The sequence below is a fragment of the Channa argus genome, chromosome 1 (genome assembly GCF_033026475.1).
Source record: "Channa argus isolate prfri chromosome 1, Channa argus male v1.0, whole genome shotgun sequence".
NCBI classification, from domain to species: Eukaryota; Metazoa; Chordata; class Actinopteri; order Anabantiformes; family Channidae; genus Channa; species Channa argus.
This window is the reverse complement of record NC_090197.1, coordinates 25,254,834-25,270,303: the sequence shown is the minus strand read 5'-3', so window position 1 is coordinate 25,270,303 and position 15,470 is coordinate 25,254,834. Positions and strand designations below refer to the sequence as shown.

Here is a 15,470-nt window from a genome sequence, read left to right as displayed (position 1 = left end):
GGTCGACCCCCCCCCCCCCCCCCCCCCCCTTGTCATGTGCGGGCGGGGAAGGAGGAGGAGGTGTGTGCGCCGCCTGTGTGTTTACTCTCTACATTCCACCAGCCCCACAGCTGCTGGACTGATCTGAGCCGAGCCATACATCAGCGGCTCGGCGGCTGCCTCCACGCCGCTGACAATTGATGGGCGCACGGTAGGAGTGAGATGTGATGGTTGGGAGAAAGTTCTGGAGAGTTTGGTTATGCTGAACATCAAAAACGCACGTTTTTATACATTTACACAACATCAGAAATGTAGGCAACATTTAATATTAACTGAATATTTTGCATGTGTTTATGAAGAAGTATCCATCCTAATATTATTATAAAGCGCAGGTGGTGCTTTCATGCGCTCTAATTCCTAACAACTTCTTCATATTCCCTGGCTAATTTGGAAAGACTTTTCATTAATTTCATTGTAATCATCAGCCCTACAGGCCTCGTTGTGAACCACTGGTTTGGTGGACCATCGTTATTCCCCCTCACGGCAACAACAACAACAACAACAGAAGTTGGACCTACAGTGTGCGCTCCGGCGGTGCTGCCACTCTCTGTGCGCCAGTCCGCTGATGCAGGCTTTCAGAGCCTTCTCCTGCAGCATGCAGGACGACGGGCTGGACGTGTAGAAATCCAGCATCTGCCCGGGACTCACGGCCAGCACGTCCATGCAGTCAAACATGATGACGGCGCGTCGTCCAACTAGTTGTGTGCGTTATGGATAAAAATCACCGACATAAGCGCACATAACTCCATCAAACTCCGCCGCTCCCCCCCCCCTCCTCCTCCTCCTCCTCCTCCTCCTTCGCTCCTTCCTCTTCTTCTGTTTCTTCTTCTTGGCACAGCAGATTTCGCTCCACTTCGTCCCGTAGTAGAATCACCGGAATCATGAATTATTTCGGACTCAGTGCTCCGCTGGCTTCTTCTTTTAAAAGCTCTTTTGCCATTTCGCTCGCGCCGTGCCCCCCTCAGCGCGCCGCCACGGACACTTCCATAACAATAACAGTCATAGCCCGACGTGTATTCTCTGACACGCCCCGTCCCGGTTCGCGACAGAAGAGAAAGTAGCGCCCGGACCGGACGATCTGTCTTTCCAAATATCAAAAATAATACGAGCTGCGTTTAAAAGCACACGTTCTGCCCTCAGATGACGAATGGCTTATCCGTCCCCACGTGCAGCTCATTTCCAACTAGTTTTGCCAGTGAGATTGAAAGATTGAATTGCCTAATATATGCGAGTGAACTTTGTATGAACCCTTCTGAGGCTGCTGACCTTCAAATGACCCAGGCGGCTGACATCACTGCAGCTCCGGAGCGCGGAACAAGGCGGAGAGAAACGCCGGGAGAAGAATAATGAAGATTTGTCTTTTTCTCTCTTGGAAAGGACAAAGTATACGACCGTCCCCAAAATTTAAAACGGGACATTTATTTCTTTTTTTGTCAAGCTGAAGAAGTGTTACTACAGCTCCAACTGTCCGCGCTCTGATGGGTGTTGCTTTTTCTGCACATTAAAAGGAAAATGTCACATTCATAAAGAGAGAAATAGTTATAAACAGCAACAGTGCTGATTGATGTCGTTATAATATGGCAACAGTTTACTCACAGTAAATAAATAAAAATCTCTGTCTAATCTCCTCACATTGACGGATGACTGGCAGGTTATTTTTTGATCGTGAAGTGTCAGCTCAGAAACCTTATTTTGACATTTTTAGAGCTTCATGTTAAAAAATTAAAATCAAAACAAATATTAAATTATTAAATGTAATGTTTTATTAAAATATATTTTAATATAAAAAATTAAATACTCATAAAAATAGCTTTGAACACACATGACACATATGAAGACTATCACACCTTAAAGAACTCCTTATTTATAACGTTACATAATTTATGTTCAATATTAATATGTTAATAGAAAAAAGAATGTCCTTCAGAGAATGTCAGTAATTCCCGTAAGCACTGATGTTTTTTGCCATGATATATGGATGACTATATTCCTATATGAAAAGTTATTAGTCAGAATTTTATTGTTGTATGTAATGGGATTGAGTGAAGCTTTCAAACACTTCTGCATTAGGCTGTAATGCATTGTGATCTATGACTGTACATGTTGTCATAATGAGCTCATTCACTGTTAGTCATTGTGTAGAAGTGGCCCTTCTGAAATCTAAACAGAGTTTGCACTGCATGTGCTCCGTTATAAAACATTGGCTTTTATGCCACATATGCACACAGAGTACACAGCTTAGCCACAACACCGATGCTATGTGGTGATTTAAAAGTTGTGGTGGACAGCTGATGGGTGCGCTGACTGGTCTGGAGCTACTTGCAGTACCCCCATACACATCAAGCTGTGATGCACTGTGTGTTGCGGCTGTAGATGGCAGTTTTAAAAAACCACCAGATGGTTTTAATATTGAGGCAGATTACTGTAGTATTAGGTGAGCAAAATAAGGCAGAATAATAAAAGAAAAAAATATAAGTTGAAACAAGCAATACCACAAATCAGACATGTATTACTAATACTATTAATACATTACATTATATTATTATTCTTACTGGAAGTTAGTGTTTGATCAACAAACTAACTCACATTTTTTTATGTCTGATCTTCCCCAAACTGCCAAAGAAACAAGCTCAAGGATTATGGTTACTTTGCAAGATATAAGATACAGCATATAATGATACTTCTATATTTCTGCATGCTTAAAACTATAAATTAGGAGCTTTTAGATTAACAGACTATTTCCATTGAGGTATTGCTACCTTAACCCAAGGGACCAATCTCAATAGGTAAATGAAGAAAGAAAAAAGCTGCAAAACTAATTATCTTGCACATGTTGTAATAAATTGAATACAACAGCATATCATTAAAAGTTATTGGCCGTAAAAAAACAAATTACATTTGTATTCTGATACACTGGAAAGAGAACAAGAACACTTCATACTATCCTTTACACACTGGAACCAGAGATCACTGAGAATAAAGATCACTGACAATAAACTGATTGTAAATAAGAATAATTAAATTAATTATATAAGAAAACTCATTTGCAATTTAGTATTGCACTTTCTGTTGGGGACCAAGAAATAAATATTAAAGACAGTCTATATCAAAGAGGTTTATATTAACTTCCCAATTATGAATCAAACTTTAAAAATACAGAATCCTACAACTCCCACAATGCAACTCATGTGATATGAGAACTAAATTAATTACCAGTTTCCATCTAGAAATCACATTTAAGATTTTTGACAGTTAACAACTAGGAAGTGGGAGTTCGGGTTAGGTTAACAAAAATGGATGCCTCATATCAGCCTGAGTCTGTTGCCCAGACTCTGATGCATGTTAACCCTTACAAAACCAACTTCTTTGAGCCCTCATTACCTCACCAGTGACATTAACCCTCACAAGGCCTCAACCTGTGAAACAATTCAACTGTAACATCTCATGTGACTTTAATAGGAGCATTGCATTGTTCCAGCCTGCTGAACAGCACATTCAGTGCACTGTACAAATCTACTCACAAATTTCACAAACTTAATAACAAACTTCTGCTACAATTTTAAGCTCCAGTTGTAGCTGCTGCAAGAGAGACGTTGAGAATCTTCCCAAATAAGAAGTTTCATCACCATCTGGCAAAAAGATGGATTGTTGGCGTGAAGCATTGATGTACAACAGCTTGAGTTGCTAATGACTCATTATTTAGCACTGCAAACCACATGACCCGATAGTCAGCTCTAGTCATACTGTACACCCTGACACAGAACCTCCTCGTTCATTACAACCAGCTATAGTATTCATATTAATAACAAATATGAGTGTATTTGAATACAATTCCCAAAAACTAAATAAATGATGACTTAATGTTCATAAGTGTCCCACTGCTACAATAAACATTCAACCACCTACATACTCTGCCCATTATGTTTATTACATCATGCCCTGCAGCTCACTGATCATCAAGCACTCACAATGCGTTATATGCTTAAGTTAATTTATATAATGACTTATGAGGACCACTACAGGTTAAAAGACATAATTCATGTTGATGATGCCTGTGTCCAGTTGAATTATGAGATCATAAAATAACAAAATCTGAAGTTATACTAAGTTTTTTCAAATGTTTTCTCTTTTTGGAAATTTACTAGAAATATGCTTCTAAATGTATCTAAATGTGCAGAGGTGCTGTGCTAGCACCTCATTCAGCAGCACTAGAAACAATAAAGAAACATTTAGGTTCTTAAATGGGGCTCATCCTTCTAAACAACCAGAGAATTTGAGTTACTATTACTTATTAGTAAGTTTTGTAGCAATTTCCTTTATTGTAATGAAATTGCTTCAAATACTTAAAGTACTAGCAGATTGTGACAGAGTGTAGCAGAGCATAGTTAGCAGGGAGAGTGAAGGCTGGGTGGAGCAGAGTGGATTGAGTTCACGTGTTTTGCTAACACTAACTTATTAGTTATTATTAAATTACAATAAATAAATGGTTGAACAATGTACTACACAAAGAAAAGCACGTGTGAATTAGGATTTATTAGAAGAGAGAGTCTTGATAAAAAACTTTTATTAACCCCAGAAAAGTTTGGATGCTGTGTAAAAGGAGCAAACAAAAACAGAATGTAATGACTTGCAAATCATTTAAATCTTTTTTTGCTATATGTGATATTATATATTATTATTATATAAAAAAGGTGCAAAAACAAATTACATTACTACACCTGAAATTAGTATTGTAATGAAAAATTAGGTTGTACCTGATCTATGTTTTTATCAATATATGTGTAAACCTGCAGTAATTCTGCTTTATGGACCTTTTTGACTGTGACTTTACTGTCCCAAGAGCTAAACATTTGGTTAAAAAAAAAGAACACAGCTCTTTGAAGAAGTATTGGGAATTATAGAAGCAGAAAAAATTCACTATGGTTAACAAGGTCAGGTTGATACCATGGGAAATACTTTACCCAAAAACATTTTTTTTTCTCCAGTCCACTACCACCCCACACCTCCCCATAGTCTAAACCAGAGAAAATGTGCACTGCTTCGCAGAGAACAGAGTTTGTTGCAATGATAATGGATTCTGCTCGGCAACATGGGACCAAAAACAACAAGTCCAAAACAATATCAGGACAGCTTTTTATAAACTTTTCAGAATACAGTGTAGACAGTAAGTGCCTGCATGCATGCAAAATATCTGTAGCAAATGTATTGTAAGAACATTCAAAGAAGTTAATGACTGGATGTTATCCCTTCTCTGATATATACAGCTATATTCCACATAGTTAAATTATTATCACCTGAATTTACACACATATACTGTTTGACTAGTTAACTTTATCTCTGATGCTTTTACTAAAACTATGCTAAAAAGTGCCACCAGTGTGACACACTCTAAAAGAGTGTGGTATTAAAGTGTTTTTCTTAAATTCAAGGCAGTAAGTGGTGGCAATACAGCAGTTCCTTCAGCTCAAGTGTCTGACTGTCCTTGAGTGGCCCAAGCAAAGCCCAGAGTTAAACCCCACAGAACATCTGTGGAGAGACCTGAAGACGACAGTTCTGAGACACTTCCCATCCCAGTAAATGGAACCTGAGAGGATCTGCCAGGAAGAATGAGATAAAGTGCCCAAATCCAGGTGTAAGAAGCTTGTAGAGACTTAGCTAAGAAGACTTGAAGCCAAAACTGCTGACAAATGGGTTTGGAAACTTTTCAGTATATAAGAAAAAAACAAAAAAACAGAAAGAAAATATAATTTCACAACATCACAATGGCCTGCAGATTGATGTGCAACTATGGTAATTAACCTCTTTAAAATATATTCCACCAGCCTATACAGTGTACAAAAAGTCAAAGGGGTGGATGGGCCACTGAGCAACTTTCAAAGGAGTGAAGAGGAAAGTTTGAAAGCTCTACATCAGAGGTGCCCAATACGTCGAGTGCAAGGTGGTATGGGTAGATCCCATGGAATTAATGAAGTAGACGTCAGCCCATCATCCATCCTCACTATGAAATGTGTCACTTGATTGATGTACAGGGCAGCCAGTCTGACATCTGACTTTTTCTGACACATGGGTCACCACACCACGCATGCATACAACGGCACCAAGTGCTGCAAAACTCTAGCAAGCTAGCGAGATAGCCTCCGGACTATGCAGCCCTGGCTGATTCTATTCAGTGCAAGTCATCAGAGTAAGGTAATGACAAAAAATGTAAAAAGTTGTATTGTGCAATATAGGTATGAACCTATATTGCACAATACAACTTTGTACATTTTTTTTCATTGTCACATGCAAGCTATACCAATATATTTTGTGCATATAAAGAATTCTCTATATATTTATAAAAAAAATATATGTTTAGTATTTTTATAGTAGGTAGCTCATGTTAACTTGGTCATTTCATAAGTAGAGCACAAACCAAAAAAGTGTGGGCACCCGTGCTCTACGTTATATTTCTGGCATTTCACCGCACAGCCTTTGTGCTAACAAATTTTAAAGGGGCTCCCAATATTACAGCTTCATTTCAGAAATGCAATCACCCGTCCAGAGATACAGAAAAGTTGGATCTGGTTAATCATGCAGCAAAATGCTGCATTTCTTATTTTAACATAGCACATACATCTGTATGAATACAGCCTTGGATTTGTGATATTGTTTGATGAAATAAAGACGGCAGTTCGAGAGGCAGAGCTGGCCTGAGCACAGCACACTGATCCTCACTGAGCTCATGAATATTGCAGACAGCCTACAGCAGAGCTGAAACAGAAACCCATGGACCCCCCAACCCCTCACAAACACACACCAGCTGACCCCCTGCAGTTCAGCTGGTGTAACAGTAACCCCTGGATACACACACACACACATAACTCCAGTCAGCACAGGTAATGAATACACCTGAAAATCCACCTGTAATTAGAAGGTGATAATGAACCCATCCATCAAGATAAGCTGCTTTTTGGCATCAGTGCTCCACAGCTCGTGGCCACCGCTGCCAAGCTCACCAGGCTGTGACAATACACAGCATAGCTGATCATTTAATAAGGCCGGGTAAAGCCTGACAGCTCTGAGGACAACACACATGCAGTGGCTGCTATTTTAACTCTGTCCTGAGCTTTGACACAGTCAGTAAATTAATAACTTTTAATTCCCAATTTTTCTCCACACGAAACCTTTATTTTATAGCATATTTATGAACAGGAGTGGATTTGGTGCTCAAAATTCGTTGGTGGGTCAAACCCCGTTCAAACAGCTATATTTAGTTACACTTGCACTTAGCCTATTGGTAATTTAATTGAAGCTGCGTGGCAGAAGCAAATATATTTTCCACTCAGGTTGTGTATCATGCCAAACCATGCACCGGAATTATTCCTTTGTGTCGCAACATGATACACAGAGTGACACAGAAGATTAGGATTAATTTCAGTGCATCATTAGCATAATTCTTCATATTAAAACAGTAGGGAAGCATTTATGGATTTGATTACCTTCACAATTTGGATTTTAAAAAAATCTTATTAATAAAAAACACATTTATATAAGCTATAGAAATGTCTATACTTTATTTGTGTGCAGAGGTGTGAGCAGAGAAAGGATCTAATGATGGTTCAGAGTAGTACCTATAATATTATATATTGTTAGATCATTTTTGGCAGTTTTTTCTTATACCAAAATACTAAAGATCAACGGGTTTCAGCTCATTTCTTAAGGGGATGCCACAGCGAAACTTGTTCCGAATGTTGATTTACACGGATGCCCTTCCTGCCACAACCCTCTCATATTTATCTGGGTTTGGGACCAGCGCAAAGGTGGTCCATGTTAGCTGGGCAGGGCCACACCTGGTGGGGTGGGATTTGGTCATGTCGCCTTCTGCATCTGAAACCCAATGCAAGACCCATTGAGCCAATAAAAAGTTCCACAGTGAAAGGAGCAAATGAACCGGCTGCTGTAAATTAAAACACACACAGGTCCGTCCCCCTAACCCTAACCTAAATGTAATTCTAACCCTAAAACCAAGTCTTACCACCCAAACAGGCCTTCAAACTGGTTAGGAAAAAGCAAAACTTCCTCACTTCCCCCAAAAGGTCCTAGGTTAAACCTTTTTCTGGCAGTAACTAGGTTAAAAATACAAGAACATGCACAGACACACACACACACATACAAAGCGTATATACTCACTGATTAGAGAGGGGGGAAATGAGGAGTCCCCTAGTGTATACAGTGGAATCTACATGGCCTGAATCTGTCTTGATGGACAAAGGTTTGAATTCTTTTGTTTCATACTATAACATGAAAAGAATGCATTTATTAAATTAAGCAATTCCAAATTTGCATCTTTTGCCGCTGATTTTTAGCTTTGCATTTTCCAGGTCTGTTGCAGAGTATAGTAATAAAGTGCACAGATGAGTTTCTAAATAACAAATACAACATTTTGATAACAAGTTTTTGACCTTTCGGCTTATCCCTTGGGATCTGCCACAGCGGATCATTGTCGGCATGTTGTTTTGGCATAGTTTTTTCTACTGTAGTAATACTTGAAATTTGTGTTACATAATACTGTCTTTAATTACCTCTTTATTACACATATATCACCTCCATTACCTCATATTTAGCAAACTATTATGCACCTTTTACCTTGTTGTTACTAAAATAGTACTCCTATTATTTACCACACTGTAATTTGAAGTGCTACCAAATGCTTATTATGAAAACCCCAAAGCAAAGAAACATATGTTTTTCACAATGTTTTTTCCCCACAAAAAATGTTATATTTGTTACAAAAGGATTGCATGTTCTCACTTTAACATGCCCTCCAAAAGTCAGTGAAATGAGAACACACTGTGTCTTATTTAAAATATATGCTGCCAGCTCAAAAGTGAGAAAAGGGCCATTTTCTCACCAGGAAAAGATAAAGTGAAGCATACACAAAAACAGGAAGTACTTTGACATTGAGATATGGAGGAAAGTGAGAATGTGGAGGTCAAGTTGAGTGTGTGTGTGTGTCTGTGTGTTTGTGTGCGTGCGTGTGTGTGTGCGGATTTATTTTTAACTCCAACAATCTGAGTTCAGTTCCCAAGTCAAAGATTTCTGACACAGCAATATATTTTGTCAGTATATATTTTTCTTAATGAAACCAACCATTGAATTGACAATATAAACTCGCTTTCTTCAGCTTTCAGCCCCCTCTCAGTTACAGATTTAAAAAACTGGTAATTACTTTACATGTTTTACCAAAAATACCATAACCAGTACCTTTGTACTTTAAGTAAAATGTGGATAATCTGTTTAGCACAACCCTAACTCTATACCCTGGCTCTAAGCTTGTTATGCTCAGCGGTTTCTGCTAGGGCCACATTCAAATACAGCAGCAAACACCTGCAGTACACTGGACAGTTAGTGTCCAGCCGATCAACATCCAGATATTTCAGTGGCCATGGTACGTTTTTAAGCTATATTTTATGATGTTTCTTGGCAGCTTGAGTTCACCATCCACACTCAGACAGTGCCATGCTTTAACCCACTGTTGAAGCTGTAACAAGGCAACACAATTTCCCTATGGGAGTTGTTTGAATCTTTAATCTTGAACCACTGACAAATATTTTAAACAATTTCCAATATTATACATAATATATTTTAAACACGAACATCCCCCTGGTGCCAAATGGCATAACACAATTCTGTTCATGTTGAGGAATGACTTTTTGACATACTTTGTACTTTAGTCACTAAGAGAGGAAGTTCATTCCACCAGCTCCCCGTCACCTCATGACCCAAATGGGAGCTCACTGTGTCCCCTTCCTGGTCACTCAGCAAAGAACTCAGAAAACAATACATTTCAGTAATAAATTATTCAGCAATAATAAAAAAACACACTCAAGGCTTTTAATTTATCTCTTATGGATAGCTATTTCCCCCAAAACTGCTACAGTACAGACGCTATAGTAAATGATGCAATCAGTGATTTAACAAAGCACACTGGAGCTCCTTACATTGAAAGGCCATCTTTAAAAACTCCTTTGCAGCTCTATTTACAAAATTCTTGTCATATTAGATACAACACCATAACAGGTACCATCTCTGGACTAACAACAAAAAGCAGTACAGGAATTAAACAGGAAGTAAATTAAAATGTCAGCAAATCTTTAAATTTTCTTTGGCTTTGGGGCTTCATTTAATGTATTGAAGTAAAATCATGAGAACCAAAAGTCAATATCAAACAATATGCCTTAAAGTTATATTTACTATTCAACACAAAAATCCCCTGAAATGTCACTTCTAAGAAAAACCATGAGGAAAACTCCCCATATTCAGGCTTTACTATACTTTTTTTCTCTCAGAGTAATTTACCACATTCATGCCCAACATTAGTTGGGATTTAGACTTTCCTTTACCTTAGACTTTTAGTAATTTACCTAAAAACAATGTTCCTGAAACATACAGTAATTTGGTTTCTCAGCTCTGGTCTGGTCTAGGACTCAACAGGAATTTAAAATTTTCAAATCCTTATCTATATTAACAGTGATAAGGGGTGGACTCAAATAGGAATTGGTTAAAAAATCTAAAAGGGACCTGAGCACAGGGTTGTGGCTGATCTTCACATCTACTTGGGGTCGCCACAGCAAATTGTGTGGTCTGCATGTTGTTTTTGCACTTTTTTAATGCCCCCAAATGCCCTTCGTAATGAAACCCTCCTCAAGTTAAACCTGGCTTGGGTCTAAAACTATGATGTCTAGTGGTTTGCACAATCTCAAGCACTGGGCTGAGTTGTGCAGTTTTGGCGGTTTATTGTCTCACCCAGGGGACAACATATGACCAAAGGGAGTCAAGCTGTAAACCACCAACCCTGCGGTGGATGAGTCCCACTCTACCAAAAACACTCCATTTCTAATTAAGATCAGTATCTTAATCTCATCGTAGTGTTTTTCATTCTGGTCCAGGAGACACACAAACATCTCTCCCATACTGTGCATTAGGCGTAAATCACAGAACATCCCTATAATATGAGGGTTAATGCAAACAAACCTTTATTTCTCTTTGCCACCTTAACATTGAATATTCAGATACAGCTGCATTTTGCTCATCTGTTTGTGTTGTGTTCAATTCTCTGTCTTCTTAGCATTCTGTAATCATAGGGTAATCTAATGCTAATGTCCCACTTTGTGCACATTTATCCAAGTAAAGCTTGTCAATAATATTTGAAATTTACCACAGTTTTGATAATAACATGTATCTCCAGGTGGCTAAGTATGGATGGAGCTATTGCAGCCTTTGTCATTCATCGGACTGTGGAAATGTTTTACACCACAGTACCCTGCACCATGGGGGCTCCACTCCCCCAAAAAACCCCACAACACAACAGCATTGCATATGGTTTATCTTTTTATGCAACATAAGGTGATGTCATCTGACAAGGTGTTGCATTGGTCAATCATGTAGGCTTCATGTAAGCAAACATTTCTGATGGATTACTTCCATACCAAGTTTCAACTGTCTGCTGTTCTGAGGCTGAGACTGTTACAGCCAATTCATAAGAAGCCATCATTTAGTAATGTTTTAAATTTATTTAGACTTTTTGGTTTAGAAAACACCCTTTTATTTAAATGTTATTCATCTACCTTTAATGTTTTTGTTGTTGTGTTCACCCAAGGTGTTGAAACAACTAGAAAATAACAACAACAAACAAAATAAGCTGTATTGAAAATTATTTGAAATGTGGGTTTTTCTGAAATGTTTGTGTGTTTCTCAAAACTGAGGTATATGTGTTGGATGCATATTATCTTTGTAATAAAAAAAGAGTCAAGGGGAATGCAATGCACAACCATAAGCTGAACTGAATCTGAGGAGGACTGATTTGGTGTGCCACCCTAAGATTTTCACTGGCCCCATCTGGCCACCCCTATGAAATTTTTTGGGGGGTGCCGCTGCACAGCCTTACATCAGGGCATTAATGGGCACTCTACAGTTCAGATAGTACTACACAGGCTATTTTATCATGATTTACCCATAACTAAGACAGCCTTTACAGAATTATATCATATTGAAAGTGCTTGCATGAACAAATCTTTTATTTTGTTGTCGGGGGCACCGGGGAGGGAAATTGATTCATTACAGAGTTTTATAATTACTTCATAAAACATAATATCATCTGCTCCCCAAAGTGAAGAAATGTGTAAAAAAGTGTAAAATGTGCTTTCTCCAGAAAAAAACAAAACAAACGTATTATAGTTAGTCTACAAATTTCTGGTAACGGCCATAAAAACAAGTAGCTGCTATGCTATACATATGATATTATTTGATGTTGGCTTGATTCTTTCCCCATTTTGGATTTCACTTGTAAATATTAGAAACTGTCAGAAAGGCTTATTACTGGTCAACAATAAAAATTAAGAATGTCAAAATTCAACGTCATGTGTGTTTACTGTAATGTAGCCTTGCATATGAATCTACTGACTGCTACATTTACAGCTTTTTCCTTTATGAACTCTAAAGTTATTCAACAACTTTAAAGACTGGTTACACCGAGTCTTTACACTAACTGTGATTCTTCTCAATAATGTTAAATTGGATTGGATTCAATTTTATTGCGCACAGCAAGTATCACTACAATAAACTGCAGTTGGATAAATAACTACATAGTGCATACAAAATAGTATGTAGTTAATAAAGTACCAAAATGTAAAAGAGAACAAACACCAAACAATCACAAAGTGAGCAGGTATAACTGTAACATGGTGTATAGTAAAACAGCAATGCACAAAATGTACATTACAATTAATTGCGTTTGTAATGTGTCCTAAATATACAGTATTTATAATATGTATATTATGAACCCACCGTCAATAGCAATTACAGAAGAATGAGTTTCCCTTAAAACACGTTTTAGAGGGATATAGTTTATTTTAAAAAGTAATTAAAATGATTCAGTAACCAAATGTCTACGTCTTGATATTTATTATTGCTAAACACCAAAAAAAATTATTCATAAAAGTGTTTCTAATCACTAATTACTTGATGCACTTCACAGTTAAAGTGTGGAAACTGCCTGCATTTAAAATACAGATATTTGACAAACACATCTATAAACAGAAGCCAAATTACATGCATAAATATATTCATTTTGCTGTTGTGTGTGAGACATGGAATAAGTGAAGTAATAAACCATCTCCACCTCTCAGCTGCACAGTTACAGACTAAAATGTGCTAAAGTAAAGTTATAAGCTAAAGCCTCCTGTGGTCATGACAGGGCATTTCAAGTCAAGTGCACATTATTGTCTGCTCTGTACAAGACAGTGGCTAATAAACATTGACTGTGAGAGCTAATTGTGATTGGTTAAAGACGTGTACCACTGGCCAGAGGTATGGAAGAGAGACCCATTACAAACTAGAAGGCAATAAAGTGAGCTCATTTACTCCTAACAGCATAAGTAGCTTCAGCAATGGGTCCCCTGCTGGAAATTTGGGTAGATGGAGAAGCAGTAATTACACTTCTGTCTAAGTGTCTTAATGTGACTGCCTCCATTGTTTACTTTTCTGTCTCCTGCAAAACACTGGCTGATGGATCATTTTCATTTCCAGTCAAATCTCTGAGTGCATGTGTGTATCTGAGTGTATACAACATGCATGTGCAACAGTCTGTGGGTGTATTTATTCTTCATAGTCTAAGATAATGCAATATAATGTTATCAGTCTACCAATTTGTTGGCTTACTCTGGCTTTTCTGAAAATTTGTAAATGTGATAATCTGCTTTTTGTATGTGAACTTTCTGCTCCTAAATACAATCTGATCCCCTGTCCGTCAGAGTGGCCTTTCCAAAAATCTTACTTGATCTGACTACAGATTGTTCTGGAATACAGACTTTTGTTATTGAACAGCTTGATTGATTAAGCTTAACGTAAATCAGGCCTTAAAGTCACAATTTCAGGAGGAAACAAAGTGCATATAGCGATTAGACACAACTGTCACGGATTGAATATTAGATTTTAAGGACCCAAGTAAGGAGATGGCAAGAGGAGGTTTTAATATTAAGTGGGTTTATTGTTGAGAGCTGGGGGGCTAAACACAACTGAAAATTACTCCACAACACACGCAGTAAAGGTAACGGAGGAGAGCGAGGATAAACTAAACTATATCATTAAAGGTAAACGAAGAGGGGAAAACAAACAAGCAAACTAAGCATAAAACACAGACTAACAGACGGGGACAAATAAGTAACCAAACCTCTGATCAAAACAGCAGAAACAGAGTCCAAACACTAGAAACAGGCAGAACCGAGAAACATGAGTCCAAACAGAGAAAAGATCTGGAGGCTTGCTGTGCAGGAGCATGCAGCATAACAACAAAGAGTAACTGGCAGGGAACTGAGGTTTAAAAGGACAGGGGAGCAGGTGAAAATAATCAGGACACCCGAGGTGTCAACCAATCCCCCAGTTGCTGGCTCAATCCCTTGCTCCTCTGGTCACACGACGAAGTGTCCTTGAGCAAGACACTGAACCCCAACTTAGTTGCTCCTGGTGAGCACACAATCCTGCTTCAATAGGTAGCCTTCTACCTTCAGGTTGCCTGATAGAGATATGAAATCTAGTGGCCATAGTAAGTAGGACAGAAGCAGAGGGGACTTATCATGTCTTTTAAAGACAGACAAAGTCTGTTGAGTGGGTGTAAATTAACCCAACCTTAAACCAACCAATTGAGGTGTTTTTGTACAGACCTAAGACTTTAGCTGTGACAAGAATAGTAGGCACCATAGCACATAACAATCTACTGAACATGATAAAAGTTACTACATCACCTACTTTACCATACTTTGGGGCTGATAAGAACAAATTAATGGTCTGACAAATTCCTGATTGGGTGGATGTGCCTCCTTGAACATGTTGGCCATGCCCACCATAAGTGGCAAATTTTGATATTAAGTAGTGAATAAGCTTGTAGTTCCTTTCATATTTCTGAGCTTCACCAAGTCAACTAGTACAATACCAACAACACCAGTATTACTGCTTACCTTGCTGAAATCTGCCTGTCTATACTCATCAAATCAAGACTAAGACTACATGGCAGCAACATTTTTCAGTTTTGCACCCAATTGTGAAATCATCACACTCTTCAATGGGGCAGTATGAATTCTTAATAGTCTATAATTTGGGTTCAGTAAGTAACCTGCTCAGTCTTAGTAGGTTCAGTAGGTTTATATCATTTACTGTGGTGTGTCAGATGGTTGTCATGGTTACTAAATGACTGCAGAGCTACTTCATTTTTGTAGAAAAATCTATGTAGTTAGGTCTCATCGTAAAAACATCAGGTTTAGGTGTAGAGAAACATTATCATTTGGGTTAAAACCACTTCCCTGTAGCAGACTTTGTCTTTAAAGTATATCCTCAACTGTCATTCCGGTCACACGTGTTTTCCCAGAAACAAACCAGTGTGTGCTGGTTTGTTTGTT

At 38.2% G+C, this 15,470-nt stretch overlaps 1 protein-coding gene across 2 annotated transcripts in view; it reads right to left on the bottom strand.

Annotated features, from left to right (window-relative positions):
• LOC137129761 (retinoic acid receptor beta-like) overlaps positions 1 to 15,470 on the bottom strand; it is a 179,720-nt gene that overhangs the window by 70,823 nt on the left and 93,427 nt on the right. Inside the window, exon 1 of one of the 2 annotated variants that reach the window (XM_067509020.1) lies at positions 558 to 781. The exons of the other annotated variant lie outside the window; for it this stretch is intronic. Within the exon in view, the coding sequence (XP_067365121.1) occupies positions 558 to 714 (157 nt within the window). The 5' untranslated portion in view covers positions 715 to 781. Of the gene's footprint in view, positions 1 to 557; positions 782 to 15,470 lie in introns of those variants that run through there. 2 annotated transcript variants of the gene reach the window in all.